The sequence below is a fragment of the Galeopterus variegatus genome, unplaced genomic scaffold (genome assembly GCF_000696425.1).
Source record: "Galeopterus variegatus unplaced genomic scaffold, G_variegatus-3.0.2 Scaffold1204, whole genome shotgun sequence".
Taxonomy (NCBI): domain Eukaryota; kingdom Metazoa; phylum Chordata; class Mammalia; order Dermoptera; family Cynocephalidae; genus Galeopterus; species Galeopterus variegatus.
In genome coordinates, this window is record NW_007727315.1 from 375,183 (window position 1) to 391,007 (window position 15,825).

General features: G+C 45.4%; 1 protein-coding gene across 6 annotated transcripts in view; it reads right to left on the reverse strand.

Moving 5' to 3' along the window:
- The window catches only part of NF2 (neurofibromin 2 (merlin)), an 83,449-nt gene that overhangs the window by 12,807 nt on the left and 54,817 nt on the right, over window positions 1-15,825 (reverse strand). For 3 of the 6 annotated variants that reach the window (XM_008575537.1, XM_008575540.1, XM_008575534.1), the window contains 6 exons: window positions 14,099-14,212; window positions 11,481-11,603; window positions 10,007-10,224; window positions 8,526-8,631; window positions 5,669-5,796; window positions 3,333-3,501 (listed from right to left, as the gene is read on the reverse strand). In XM_008575537.1, coding sequence (XP_008573759.1) covers window positions 3,333-3,501; window positions 5,669-5,796; window positions 8,526-8,631; window positions 10,007-10,224; window positions 11,481-11,603; window positions 14,099-14,212 — 858 coding nt within the window. Of the gene's footprint in view, window positions 1-1,023; window positions 1,928-3,332; window positions 3,502-5,668; window positions 5,797-8,525; window positions 8,632-10,006; window positions 10,225-11,480; window positions 11,604-14,098; window positions 14,213-15,825 lie in introns of those variants that run through there. The other 3 variants (XM_008575538.1, XM_008575536.1, XM_008575539.1) reach the window with 2 other exon arrangements.

A 15,825-nucleotide genomic window follows, 5' to 3' on the forward strand; every position in this document is an offset into this window, starting at 1 on the left:
AAAAAAAAAAAAAAAAAAAAAAAAAAAAAAAAAAAAAAAAGACATTAAAATGAATGAAAGAATAAACAAACAAGTGAAGGAATGAATGAATGACTGCTTCCATACATGTCCTGGGAACAGTACAAATTTAACTAAAAATGAAACTTCATTTGTCTATAACAGCTCAGTGAGAACTGATGGTCAAAATCAGGACCTTGGGCCGGCCCTGTGGCGCACTCAGGAGAGTGCAGTGCTTGGGAGCGCAGCTGCGCTCCCGCCGTGGGTTCGGATCCTATATAAGGATGGCTGGTGCGCTCACTGGTTGAGCGCGGTGCGGGCGATACCAAGCCAAGGGTTGCGATCCCCTTACCAGTCACAAAAAAGACCAAAAAAAAAAATCAGGACCTTGAAGAATCTAAACATTCTGTATCATTACAGAAAGAAGAAAGATAAAATCATATTCAGGTTGAACAGCACGATCATACGTAGGGAACATCTGACAGCATAGGCTAAAACAAAATGAGATTTTCTGCTTGCCTTGCCTTGGTGTTAACCCCAAAGTTTAGTAAAACACAGTAGGCCCACCCTAGGGTGCTCTGGGCACCACTGCTTGAATAGATGATACACCTGGCCCACCCATGCTGAGGCTAGTCATAAGTGCCCTGCTCAGAGCATGCATCACTTGGTGATGGGATATCTATACCGATGTGGGGTATGAAAGCCAAAGAAATAGAAGCCCACTAAATAAAAGTGCCATACATGGATCATGGTTCATGCCATGGATTATTGGAACAACTGACAGCTCAAATCCATCTTATAATAAGATTTATCTGAGATTTTAATAGCTAACCTCTCTTGCTGGGATAATGACCACAAATAGTATCTATCTTATGCCAGATCTCTTTTTGGTAGAAAGCTTCCAATGAGCTTATTCCACTCTAGTAGCAAAAACTGTGGTGAGGACTCCAAAAGACACATCCTACACTACTGTTGGATGGTGTTGGGTTCATTGGCATGGGTACTGCTGGGGATTAGGTGAGAAGCAGAGGCAGGATGTCATTCATTACTAGGCATGATGAATTCTCTCCACTATCTAGGCATGTTGGAAGAATAAGAAACTGTTGCAGAAGAAAAGCAGCAATCATTCAATTAATTCACTCAACAACCTCTGATTGCTCATCTCCTGGGTGCCCGCGACTGTACTGTTCCAGTGTGAGTTCACTCTGACCACTCCTCCACTCCAGACTGTGGAGAAGCTGCAGCAGAGACAGCCGAGCATTGATGGAACAGACAGTCTACTCAGACTGACGTACAAATCAGACCACTGTGCTCTGTGCCTGCTTTACTTGGAAAGGGATGTGTGCAGAAAGGGGAAGCTCTAAAAGAAGAAGGAGGAGCATGGGCAACCCCTTCATTCCATAACCAGAAGCTGACAGGTATGACCACAGGTCTTCAGAGGTTATCACCGCATGAAAAGTCTTGATCTTGAGTTAAAGACACCAGTCTTAAAAGCACCCAAATTTACCCCATTTCCATGCTAGGGTTATTTATCTAAGAAGTATGCCACCAAGACAAAGGACTTTTAGACAGACCTGACTAGACAAGAAACCATGACCTTTTCCAGCCCAACAATGACACAAGATGTGAAGGACAACCAGTCCTACAGTCCCGTGACATGCTCTTCGGAACAAGGCAGCCTTCCAGGGCCCTGGTGGCTGGTCCGGCCCCACAGGGTGGACGCCTGCTCTCAGACTCAAAGCATGCTATGGCCAGTACCCAGGCACCACCTGCCCTCAGGAAGGCTCAGCGTGGCCCAAGGACAGAGACAGGCAAGCTCATGCATGGGTTAGTATCACAGAGGGCAGTACCATCACCACATACAGAGTACCTGGGAACAACCTACTTTGAGGGCTCAAATGCAGATAGGTCTTCTGCCTTGGGCTTGAGGCTAAACCAGCAAAATAAAATGAAGAAAAACAAAAACACACCCTGTGATATCAACAATGCCACATGTGCCATTTGCAAGATGCTTAGACAGGACTGAAATTGAAACGAGTGACTTCATTTGTTTTTAATGGCTTGGAAGTGGGTCTCTCCAGCTTTCAGCACTCCAGGTACCTGTGGCTGAGGGCCCAGCTCACTGCAGCAGCAGCAGTAAAGATGAGACTGCTCCTGGTGTCCAGAGGACAGGGTGGGTGTCAGGAAGCTCATTCAGGGGCTGACCAGCTCACTGGCCCACTCATCCTGTTACCTCTCTGCTCAATGGCAAAGATCGCCCTTTAACTCCCATTTTGCTAGCTGTTTAATAATTTTGTTTTGGAACAGAAACCCAGTAAATTACAAAAGCCAGAGGAAAGAAGAATGTAGAATGTGGAAATGCTTTCCTTCCAGGTCACGCTACTAAAAAGAAATCTCCACCCAGTGCCAATTGTAACTGGAGTCAAGAGATGGAAGTTGGGACTCCTTACTGTACCCATCAATGATGGCAGGTAGATACAGATCTCTTGGAGTTTTCAGATACAGCTTAATCACTGAAAACAGAGCTATTCCTTAAACTGGGGATCTTTAAACTAAAGAGTAAAAAATTGACTATATTAGTCATTCTGTAAACTCAATGAGCAGTCTTACCTTAATAACACTGATTTTACAGGTGTTAACCTGATCCTGGGCTATCAGTTAGGAGCAGAGCATCAACTAGCCTGAGAGGACCTTTCTGCTTTGCCCAAATAAGATAAGTAAGCTCTTGGGCTGACAATTAGTATGGAATTTAACTTCCAAATCTCCAAAATGCTGAAAGCTCAAAATACCAGTGGAGAAAGATATGAAACTGTTAGCAATGTAAATAAAGTCTCACCTTTTAAAACTTTAAGGTTCTCCTAATTATTTCCTTTCTAAGTATGAAAAAAGCTAAAAATTCAGAATTTGGTTTCTAAATCAAGAACAGAATTTTATAGTCCCTGCCACTTAAAAACACAAAAAGAGTAGAGGTGAGTCCATTTGTGACAACCTCCATTTCATTTGCTTTCTCATTAAGTAAGGCAGATCCCTGGGCATAACTCCCCTAAGCTTAAAAGACACAACTGCTGTACTGCTAAATGATGGATCAAAACCCATCCTGTAACAGCAATTCATTTCATCAGTGCTTTTAACACAAGCTCCACTCCCACCAAGCGAACGGGTTCATAGTCATTGGCAGACTAAATTCCCTTTCTGGCGCGAGTCAAAAAATTTCCTTAACTAAGTACATATAAAAAATGACAATCTAATGACTTGGCTACTGAGGAAACCAGATGCCAACCTCACATTTCCTTAATGGCTGTCCTGATCAGCAAAAGACAAGATACGCTGGGTACCTTTTTAATGGTATTGTGCTTGCTGCTGCTGCCGCCGCTCCTGTCAGAGTTCTCGTTGTGCAGAATATCCAAAGCCGTCTCCCTCTCTTTTAGTTTCAAGGCCTCGATCTCTGTCTTGAGTTCGTTGAGTTGCTCCTGCAGATGCTTGCTCTTTTCCATATATTCCACCCTGACAGCAGGAGGACATTGTGTATCAGGGGTTGGGCAAACAGTAAGTCGTGTTTGAGATGCTCCATGACCCACAAGCTACTCAGTGTAGGATCCAGGGTATGAGGCTTGGGGTTCACATCTGTACTTGGCCACTCATGGGCCATGGGAGCTTGTGCTGCTCACTTAACTGTTATTAATCTGTTTCCTCATCAGTAAAATTAGGATAATGATCACCGGGCTGTTGTCAGGATTAAATAAAAGAAAGTAGGAAAGCCCTCTATAAACTCTCATAAAGTGCTCTCCAAATACCAAATGTCATAGATAGCCTTTAGTTCTGTACACAAGACAACATATGAAACAAGTCTCCTAGCACCCAAAATAATCTCATTGTCTCAACCCTTCTTGGAGCAGTAATTCAAGTGACACTTCTGATAGGCTACATCCACACCCCCACTTGTTCTGAGACTTCATCTCCCAAAGGTGACAGAAGCTCACTTAGCAAACACAAGGGAAAAAACAGATCCCCACCCTCACCTGCAAGTAGATACACAGAGCAACAGTATCTACAATGGTGAAAATCTGGAAACCATCCATGAAATGTCCAACTACAAGGGCATGGCCAGGAAAGCCATATAACACAAACACAAGAACATTCTGTAGGGATTACTTGGCTAGTATATGGACTCTGTCAACATGTGTAAGGGTAAAAAGTGCTATGGTCTGAATGTCTATGTCTCCCCAAAATTCCTATGTTGAAACTTATCACCAATGTGACAGTGTTAGGAAGTGAGGCCTTTGGGAGGTGATTAGGTCATAAGGGTGGAGCCCTCATAAATGAGATTAGTTCCATTATAAAAGAGGCCCCAAAGAAACCCCTTGCCCCTTCCACCATGTGAACACACAGCAAGAAGGCACCATCTACGAAGCAGGAAGAGGGCCCTCACCAGACTCTGAGTTTGCTGGTGCCTTGATCATGGACTTCCCCACCTTCAGAACTGTAAGAAATAAATTTCTGTTGTGTATAAGCTACCCATCCTCTAGTATTTTGTTATAGCAGCCCAAGCAGACTAAGACAGTAAGAAAATACAAACTATAAAAAAGCAGGATACAGAATAGGATGTTGCCTCACCCTGATCACAACCACAAAAATATGTCTGGACAATAGTAAAAGGAACGCAGACAGCAGATACTACAGCTGGAGGCTCCGGTTCACTGGCAACTTAGCTATCCCTTCAGTATAAGAGCCCAAAGAGAAACATAGCTGGCTCGTGGTTGCCCACACTGTATTCCACAGAGACATTCTCCCTAGAGGGTTATCCTGAGGATGCTACACATGGTAAAAGCACATAGGCTGTATGGCAGACAGATGAAGGGTTCTGACCCCTGCTATAGCCCTCATCAGCTATGTGATGCTGGGTGAGTTCACTAAACTCTCTGTGCTATTACTTATAAAATGGAAACATTAAAACCTATCTTTGATGTCAGTTTGATGTTTGTTAGTTAGTAGGAATTATATGAGACAAAAGCTAAAAAACCCTGACACACAGGCACTCAATATGTGGGAGCTGTTGGGATTGTTCTCTGGCAAGCTGTGGCACATTAACCAGTTTACTGAGAGCTCTGGGAATCAGGGGGACTTTGCTCTGGCTTCCTCTGCAATGGGAATCCTTTCCATCTCAATCCATTTCCACTGACCATAAAATGAAGGTCATGCCAGGGCTCAGCTCAGTGCTGCCTGATGCAGCAGAGCTGGCTGTAGCTAGCCGTTGGCTTCACTCAGCCTCGAGCCTGGGTTTCTTTTTGGTCACCTTTGTTCTGACATGGGAACCACCACAGGTCCCAGCCACTGGAGAACACAAGTAGGAGACAGCAGCAATCTAGTACCAGGTGAACAGCAGTCAGACTGATTCAAAGACCCCTGACAACCCTGTCCTATACTTTAAGTGAGGTTTGGAGCCACTGTAAACACCAGGTGACCAATCAAGTGTTATTTTTTCCTGGAAGATTGAACGCTGATCTGTTGTCCTTCAATTCTGATTAGGAACTTCCTCCTCCAGGGCGTGAGAACACAGCAAACCTCTGCAGGAGCTAGTGACAGGCTGCTGTGGTGACCCTCCACTTCCCCAGGCCCAGACCCACCACTGTAGTTCACGGCTGCCCAGAGCAGGGCACAAGGGACTACGTACTTTTCTTTCTCTATCTCCATGGAAAGCCTCTTCATGTCAGTATCCTTGAAGTCAAAAGACAGGCTGTCACCAATGAGGTTGAAGCTTGGTATGTCAGGAGGCAATGGCGCTGGAATTGGGTTCATGGGCTATGAATGAGAAATGTCAGATCAGGAGTTTTGGGTTATACAAGAACTGCTGTGTAACAACAACCCTCCAGCAGCCACAAGGGCAGTGGGCACAATGTCGGCACTGGCTCCCAGCACCACCACGACCTCCCAACACAACTGTGATCCTTGTCTCTTCTCTTCAATCCCTGCACACTCGCTGCTGCCAGGTGAACACAAACCCTTATTCACTTTTTCATTAGGAAACTCCCAGGCCCTGTGCTAGGAGCTGGAGGGGCAGAGAACAAGACAGCATCCCTGGCTTTGAGCAGCTAAAAGTTTTGTTCAAGGAATTGATGGATTCACAGATCATAACAGTTAAATAAGGTAAACACTGTGACCAGGGAACGAACAGAGGCTGAGGGGGATGGAAAAGGAATGCCAGAAGAGAAGCTGCTTCCACTGGTATCAGAGAATGTGCCAGAAGGCAGTGGGTGGGGTCTAGTGTTCAGTGAGAATGCTGGTGACTGCAGTGCCAGTGTGAGGAGGTGGGTGGGAGATGTGCACCAGGCCATGCTCCACTTGCATGCTGAGGGGCTTAGATTTGGGAGACAGAGCCAGAGCAGAGCTTGAAGCAGAGGGTGGAGTAATTAGATTTGTTTTTAGGCCTTTCATCCCAGAACAAAGGATCACCTAAAGTATGGCCCCACTCTACCTCCCTGCTTCTCCCACTATTTGCCCTACTAAATCATACAGTGTTGTTTATTATCCCTTGGACCACTTTGCTTTCCCATCTCTACCATTTCTTTTCCCTAGACTCTATCCCTCTTTCAAGGTCCTTCTCAAATACTATTATATCTTACCAAAGCCTTTCTAGATCCCTCTCGGACACATGGCAACTCTTTTCTTTTTCTTTGCTTTCTGTCCCCCCTATTTTTGCTTGTTTTGGTGGCTGGCCAGTACAGGGACTTTGCTTTCCCTTAACATTGTGTTTACAGTTCTGTGATGGCACTTCTGTAATTCTACCTGGTAAAAGATTCCCTTTTGTCTGTGTCTTCTCCTTTCTACTGTTTGTAAGTTTCCTGAGGGTGGATTTGCCTCTTTTTCATCTTGGATCTTTTACTGAGTCTAGGACAGTGTCTGGGAAGGACTCAGAATATTCATTTGAGACAATAACAAGGTCTGAAGTAAGGGTAATAGAAGTGGTGCTGAGGGGAGGCTTCTGGGTATTGGGGACACGCTGCTTTCTGATCTGAGTGCTGGGTACATGGGTGTATTTGGTTTGTGAAAATTCATCAAGTGGGACTGTTGTCATTTGGGCACTTCTCTGTATGTATGAAGTATGCTATACTTCATAACAATTTCCAAAAAAGATAAGTACTAGCTGCTGCACCATTGGTGAGAGCATAAACTGGTACGACCTCTTTGGAGAGTATCCAAATTGAACATTTGACCTCACAGTTCTATTTATGAGAATTTATTACAGCAATATAGCCACATGATGTGCAAAGATTTGTGTTCAGGGATGTTCAGTGCAGTTTCATTGAAAATTGCAAAAGAAAACAGACTAAATACCCATCCATCAGGGATGGTTTAGATGAATTACAATCCATCCATACGACAAAATATGATTAAAAAGCTGAGGTGGATGATCTCCTCCAGGATTTATTGCTAAGAGGAAAGAGCAAAGTTAGAACAATATATAAAGTTACTCTAATGTATGTTTTAAAAACACACACATCTCAGGTGTGCAGCCCAGCTGAGCCCTCAGACGACTCAAGTCCCAGCTGCCATCTGACTGCAACCACCTGAGAGATTCCCTGTGAGGACTTCTGGCCTGAAGTCTCTGAACCCTCCAAGCCATGAGGGTAATAATAAGTAGTTGTTTTGGGCCACACGGTTGGCCGGCTGGTTGGCTTGGGGTGATTTGTTACACAGTAACAGATAATCAGAACATATGGCAATAGCAAACTGCTCACATTTCCCCCCTGCCTCACACCCTGGGCATCTTATGCCTCTTGTGCCCTGCATGCATCTGTGTCCTTGCCTGGAACACCCTATCGTCTCTTCTCCACCTGGCTAGTTCCTGCTCCTCCTGTAAGAGTCCTGAGCCTCTCCTGCCCCTTTGGGCTGAGCTCCATTCTCCTCCTCTAGGCACCTTTGCACCCTGTGCACACCTTTCTGTATACAGACTTCTAACTGCATGGTATTATGTGGATGTAATACACAGGTGTGCAAAAAAGTCTGCCAAACTGAATGCACAGAGGAAAGTAAAGGAAGAAGCTTCTATTCATTTTATGACCTCATTTAATGGAAGTCTGCCTCCTTGTCCCAAAACTGAGGTTGGCAGCTAGTTCTTGCACAGCAGTAATTCACTCTAACACACACAGTCAATCTCTTCCCAGAACTATAATTATGGTATATAGCATGTACTGATAGTTGAAGATGACATTCAGCTCAGCATTAAGAGGCTAGAAAGCAAATTCTCTTGAGGATAACTTTGGACTATATTACTTAGAATAACATTTCACAGCTGAAAAAGGCCCTGTTGCCTATTAGGTAGGCAAACAGAGGTAACCACCTAGTCCAAGGCCAAATGGCAGACTAGGGGTGTTCTATTCAGTCCCTCACCACAGGCTCTCTCATTCTGCCATGTGTTTGCTTGAATGGTCACCCTGATGGCACCACCAGATGAAGGGAAGGGCTGGGAATGAAGGAAAGGTCACCAGGTCTGAGGCAGCCACAGGTTGGCGGCCTCCACCCAGGCTCACCGGGTACATGGGCTTGGTGGCGATTTCCAGGAGCTTTTGCTTGGCCCTTCGCTCTGCCTCACGGGCTTCCTGCAGGTCCTGCTTCAACTGATCTGCCTCCTTGGCCCTGCAAGGAAAGGAAGAGGCATCAGCTCCACAGAAGAGGACAGGTAGAGGGAAGAGACCCCCACCTCACCCCCATGCACCCCAGAGAAGAAGGACCTGGGTTAACCCTTGAGGATGGTTCCTGACAAGGCAGACAAGGACAGTGGGGCAGGGACATTTACATGAAATCAGAACTTACAAAGCAAGGGCAACATTCCTGGGCATAACTATTTGTTTCAACTGCTAAATCTAAACTTGAAGAGCAAGGAAGCCAGTGGGGAAATAAGCCAAACAAGAACCTTTCCAGTGGGCGGAGTGGGTAAAGAGTTGGGGGAGAGGCCGGATGCTTTCTCTGCTTCATTTCTGGGTGACAGTTGGCTGGCCAAAGGAAGAGTATGTGGATCAAAGGTCTTATATTGGATCACAAAGGGCAGAATATGAAAGAACTGTTTCTTCATAGCACCCAAGTAAAGCACTTGCAGGCTGAGCACCAACTTTCTCAGGCAGTGAGACAAGCCAATCACTGAGGGCATCCATGCCTTGGGGCAGATCCTCACCCACAGGACACAGGCTGGGCATGGCATGTGAGACCTAGCACAGGGACTTGGCCTGACAAGCATCACTAACAGAGGATGTGACCCACACACAGAAAGAAAGGGGCTGGGACAGGGCAGCCAACAAGGAGCCATATTCCCAGAATGACAGGCAAAGAGTGGTGAGGAAAACTGTAGTGAATGTACCTTGGAAGCTAAAAGCCAAATTCAAGTGTTCTAAATCAACAGAGCCAGATGCTGTGGGGAAGGTGCCAGCATTTATCTGAAGGCTGTGGGACCAGAACAATCCAGAGCCTAGAATAGTCTCTGAAAAGTACAGACAACAGTTCCATCCTTCAACCTGGGCATGAGCTGGGGCATCCGGGCCACAAAGAGGATCCTGGTCTTCCTCCCCCATCTGCCAAGGAAGGCTGCAGGAAAGTAGGCACCTAGCTTCCCTTTAAAGGCAAATAACTATCCTCCTGCATCCCCCCAAATAAAAAGAGAAAAGAATCACATTTCTTCTAATGCATTAAGAGCCCCCTCATATTGCCCCAGCTAAAAGCAGTTTGTGGACTTGCTCAATGGTTTTCCTGTAAACAAGGCTCTCAGAAGGACAGGGGCTTATCATAAAAGCATGACCGGAGAGGTCCACTCGGCAAGGGAATGGTATTCATGTGCCCTTCCAACAGCTCCAGCACCCCCCAACCTGTCAAGGAAGGAGCCTCTCCCCTGCCCCAGGAGATGGAGAAGCAGCCTGAGAACAGCGGCTGGCAAGCTCTGCCTCAGGGCAGGGTTAGGACCAGCAGCTCCTCACTGGGCACCTTGCTGGGTCCAGTGCTCAGGACACCCCTGCCCCCTTACCTCCTCTCTGACTCCTCGGCCATCTTCAGCGCCAGCATCTCAGCCTCCAGCACCTTCTGCTCCATCAGGCGCTTCTCCTCCTCTGTCCGAATGGCTGTGGCCTTGATGCGCTGCATTTCCTGCTCAGCCTCTGCAGCCTTCTGTGCGAGGAGTTTTGCCTCCTCCTCGGTGATCTGGGCCTTTTCAGCCAAGAGGTCGGCTGTCTCCTCAGACCGCATCTGGAGAGAAGCGTGTTCTCAGCTGGAGCGGGGTAATGTGCCTTTTCTGCCCCCAGCCTGGTCTCGGACATTCAGATAAGCAAGAACCAGAGTCTTGGACTCCTCAGGCCCTCCCATTGAGTTTCCCCCCAGTGACCCTCTGATAACAGATGAGAAACCGCATCCCCCAACTTTTCATGAGGGCCCTCAGGCTCTACCCATAGGGAGCAATAAGAACAAGCACCTTTTCTGAGCACCTACTTCATCTGAGGCTTATGCTTCATGAGGGAGAAAAACACTCTGTTCTTTCCCTCTAAAACCAGAGGAGGTTTTGCACCCCCAGGTGACATGTGGCAATGTCTGGAGACATTTTTGACTGTCACAAATGGAGGGTGAGGTGATATTGCTGGCACCTGGTGGGGAGGCCAGGGACACTGCTACCCATCTTTCAATGCAGAGGACAGCCCCAAATGTCAGTAGTGGCGAGGCTGAGAAGCCCTGCTTCAAAGGCAACCCCATGGTGAAAGTGGAGTTTGGCTGCACATGAAAACTTCAATCTGCTCCTGCCAACATAGGTGGAAAGAATTTTTAAAAGCTGAAATGAGGGCCGGCCCGGTGGCGCACTGGATAGTGCGCCGCTTGGGAAGCGCGGCGGCGCTCCCGCCCGAGGGTTCGGATCACACGCACCCAAAAAAAGCTAGTAGGGAAACTTGCCAGAATTTGAACCCAGATCTGCCAAAACTCCAAAGTCAGACCATAATTGTGTCTCCCAGTGTGTAAATATCTATCAAATACTTTGTGCACATGTGTGAACATGCCAAACTTTGAATGATTTAAGTATAACCTGTATTTTAATACTTAGGACAGCATCATAAAATTAATTTCTAAATGAATATTGAAATTTATCCAGTTTCTATGTTTAGCAATTGGTGTTAATTTACCTCTCATAAGTGCTAGAAAGGTTCTACAATACCTCCTCCAGCCCTTTTATACTATTCAAGCTTTTTATTAGCCCTAATGTTGATTGCCTTCCCAGGGCATCTACTAGTTTGAGTATCAGATGGTTAAAGTGTGGTGGTGTAACACAAAGGTCAAGGGTTCAGATCCCTACACCAGCCAGACACCAAAAAAACTAATAAATAAATAAAATAAGATGAAATAAAGTGTATAAAGCAAATGTTGCTAATTCACAGTCTTCAGGAGGTCTAACTCTTGCAAAGCAAGGAAATCATCACATAGCCTCCTAGGACCTGGGACCCTGACCCCTGGGAAATCACCAGTGCTTCATTGGCCATTGTTGCTTCTTCTTTCATCTGCAGCAGCCTCCTCTCCAATTCATCCCTTGTGCGTTCAGCCTCCTCCCTCATCTGCTTCTCTCGAGCAAGGCGCTGCCGCTCCATCTGGGAGGGAATAAGAGCAGTCACCGAGTCATAGGGCTCAAGACCTAAGGTGCCATAGGGACCCAAGAATGACCAGTCTCTAGAGTCTCCCTTTTGGGGATCCTTTTCTTCCCTTTACTTCATATAGCCAGGGTCATTCTTGCTGCCCACCACCCCATGTCTTTCCAAACCAGTTGCAGAGGTGAAAGCTGGGCCCCTTGAAAAAAATTCTAGTGGTGAACGAACAAACAAAAAACCAAGCCCAGTCTCCTCCTGGATGGAAAGAGGCATTCTCGCACCTGAAACAGCCACCATGCCAATGCCCCCTTTTGTTGAGAAAACCTACTGTCTCTGTCCTATGGCTGAAGGGACACAATGCAGGTCCTCTCCCCAAGATGGAGCCCCAGAAGTAAGCAGGCTCTCTTTTGGGCAGATGAGGCCCTCTCTTCCGCCACCATTTCTAATCCACATGGACACCCTCACATCTCTGATTTCATCAACAATAACTCTACTCTTGCCTTCAACCCACAGAGAAGATGGAAGGGTACTGTGTGCAGCATCAATAGTTCACACATTGTTATTTCACAGGGGGAAGCTGCAGCAGCCACGACACAGATTCAAGCAATCTCATGGGAACACAACTCCTGAGTCAGGCCTATGACAGGAGGAAGCCAGGCAGGGAACATAGCCCTCTGTCCTTAAGGCAACAGTACAAAGCTGCCACCACCTCCCTTGCCTTCTGGATCACTGCATTAATTGGGCCACACACGGAGCTTAATAAGGAGAACAAGCATAGGACGATGCTATTCTCTGTGATCCCAGGGTACTAACTGAGTTCAGAAAACAGAAGCCAGAAGTGACCACTGCATTATTTTTGGCCTTAAATAATTAAAGCACGTTTAGTTACTTATTTCAAACTGTAGTAACACAAGATTTCTAAGACTTCTGCTTTTTCTAAATACTAAGCCACAAAAATGCATTCAAATTTGAAAGAATAATGTAAAGACAAGCAATAAAATACTGTTAAGTTTGTCTCCAATTTTCCTCCTGCAGGTCAACGAAAAGCTTGGCCAATTTGTTCTCTAATTTCCATCATACTACAATTTCCATAAGGTCAATTACTACATCTCTATTATGCTCCACTTGAAAAAAGCCCAGGTAACCCCTTTCAGTCCCCAGCATTGTACGTTCCATGAGATACCCACCATAATAATAAAGGATGTCCCAATTGCAAAGCAGTTTATCACTTACAAAGACTTTCAGGTATAACATGCCCTCTGATCCAAGAAAGAGAAGAGGTATCACTAACTCCACTTGATAGAAGAGAAAACTGAGGTCTAGAAGGTCACTGACTAACACCACACCCTAAGTCTCAGATCTGGCTCCAACGTCATTGTTTGCTTTACTGGGCCATGGAACCTCCTGATGTGCAGTTGTCCAGATGCCAGGGATGAGCCTCTACTGTTCTACAGGCAATGCAAGTTTGGGGTATGTTTGTGTTGTCCTCTGCCAGGGCCCAGTGGCCTACACAATCCTTGATGTTTTTCGATCTCTCACTTCTAAGCTTTGCTCTGCTGAGAAAGAGGTCAAAAAGAGCTCGTCTTGAAGTTGTCACTGTGACCCATGCTGGCTCAGGAGCATTTCTTTGTCCAACAAAACCCATCCCGCTACATCCAAAACATCCCAAAGAGCACATCTATGGTCCAGCATCTCAGAAGGCTAAGAGACGGAAAACCAAAAGCACACCAGGTCAACCTGGGCATTTCATTCTAAGTCCCAGGGCTGGTGGCCAGCCTCTGTGGTATACCCAAATCAGAGAGCTGCACACAGGCTAATTACTACAACTCTGAGCCTGCAAGTCCTGAGGGCAGCCAACTGTAGCTACTGCTACTCTATCTAGTAGTTTGCCCCAAAACACAATTGATATTCTCAACAGCAAGGCCCAAATTAGTTGTGTGGATTTCAGTGAGTAGAAAAGATCGACGTGTAGAAAACAATGATGCAGAGTGTCCATCCAGTCTGCTAACAGGCACTCCCAGCACTTCCTGCAATGGAGGGTGATGTGCGCCTGGACTGATCTGCAGAGGGGAAGTGTGGCCAAGTCTAATTAGCATTCCAGCAGCAAGCACAGAAATGCCACCATGCATTCTATCACCATCTAATTAGAAAAGGAGAAGGCCAAGCAAAGAAGGTAGATAGGCAAAAAGAAAGAAAGACAGCTAGATGGATGGACAGATGCATGTATGCTTGGCTACTCCATCCCAAACCTGTGTTAATCACACTTTACTTAACTTCACTTAAGTGTAGAAATAATTAGAGATGTTTCTTTTAGATATGCTATAAGAGGTTATTCCTCATTTCCAGAACTGACATCCCACCAGCTGGGCATCGATCAATCAAGACACTATAAGGATAAAATAAGAGTGGACACATCCATGGCCAACAACCATTTCTTACCTCTCAGGCCCACATGGACCAAGCAGCAACACTGTCAGTTAAAACAACATCTTACTCACCTGCTTTCTAGCCTTCTCCTCCCTGGCCTGGGCTTTCATCTGCTGAACTTCCAAAGAATCGGCCTTCCTTCTCCTCATAAATAGGTCATGGTTTCCGATACAAAGCTGGAGAATCTGTAGCCCAAAAGCAGGAGACATGTTAATATGCACGAATTACTTCACTGCCTACCAAACCCCAAGTGCTATAGAATCCTTGGCTTTTGTGGGTAGCAGTATACCTGCAGAGGAATGTGTACAGTAAAATATCAAAGCCCTACTAATGGCCTCTAGTGCTCTCAGCTCTGGAGACATGCAAAATGAAGGTGCCTCAGATATGCCAGGAGGTAAAAAAAAAAAAAAAAAACCACAAGTGAAGCATTTCTTCTGGATGTCCTTTATTCTCCTAAGTCAAGATGTGGCTCTGCAGATCACGGAGGACAGATAGGAAAGCTCATTCAGTGATTCGGGTTGGGAAAATAAGTTATTCATGAGTAAAAAAATAAGCTGGATCCCTCCCTCACACCATACACAAAAATTGACTCTGGAATAGGCCGGCCCGTGGCTCACTCGGTAAGAGTGCGGTGCTGATAACACCAAGGCCACGGGTTCGGATCTTATATAGGGATGTCCGGTTTGCTCACTGGCTGAGCGTGGTGCTGACAACACCAAGCCAAGGGTTGAGATCCCCTTACCGGTCATCTTTAAAAAAAAAAAAAAAAAAATTGACTCTGGAAGGATTAAAGACTTAAATGCAAAGATCAAGCTCTTGAAACTTTTAGAAGAGAATATAGAAGAATGTCTTTATAAACAAAGGATAAGGAAAGATGACAAGTAAGACACAAAACACACAAATGATTAAGAAAAAGATTTATATATTTGTCTACATTAAAATTAAGTTTTTTGGGCCGGCTCGTGGCTCACTCGGGAGAGTGCGGTGCTGATAACACCAAGGCCCCGGGTTCGGATCCCATATAGGGATGGCCGGTCAGCTCACTGGGTGAGCGTGGTGCTGACAACACCAAGTCAAGGGTAAAGATCCCCTTACCGGTCATCTTTAAAAAAAAAAAAATTAAGTTTTTTAATTGTCAAAACATTATAAAAACACCAGGGATTGGATCTCTGTACCGGCCAGCTGCCAAAAAAAGAAAAAAAAGAAAAAAAAAGACATAAAAAAAGGAGGAAAAGCAAGCCATAAACTGGGTGAAGATATAACCAACAGAAAAAAACCGAACAACCCAGGAGTAAAATGACCAAAAGATATGAAACAACTATTTAACAAAGGCCAATAAATACATGAAAAGACGTTCAACCTCATTGGTAATTACAAAAATGCAAATTACTATGACACCGAGGTCCACTTTATATGCACGAGATTGGAAAAAATTTTAAAGGCTGGTAACACAAGTGCTGAAGATAAAAGGCAAAAGGAGGTCTCACCCACTACTGTTGGGTCTGTAAACTGATTCATCTTCTTTGTAAAAAAATGTGTCATAGTTGTGAATTTGAACATACACTAAGCCCTGTACTTCTGTGTATATATTCTAGACTCTAGAGAAACTGTTACCCATGTGCATCACAAGGCAAATACAAGAATGTTCCTAACAGCCTGTTAAAACAGTAAAGAAGTGGAAAGCATTTAATTGTCCATTAATAGGAGAATTAAAAATATATATTTATCCAAGGGCCGGCCTGTGGCTCACTTGAGAGAGTGCGGTGCTGATAACACCAAGGCCATGGGTTCGGATCCT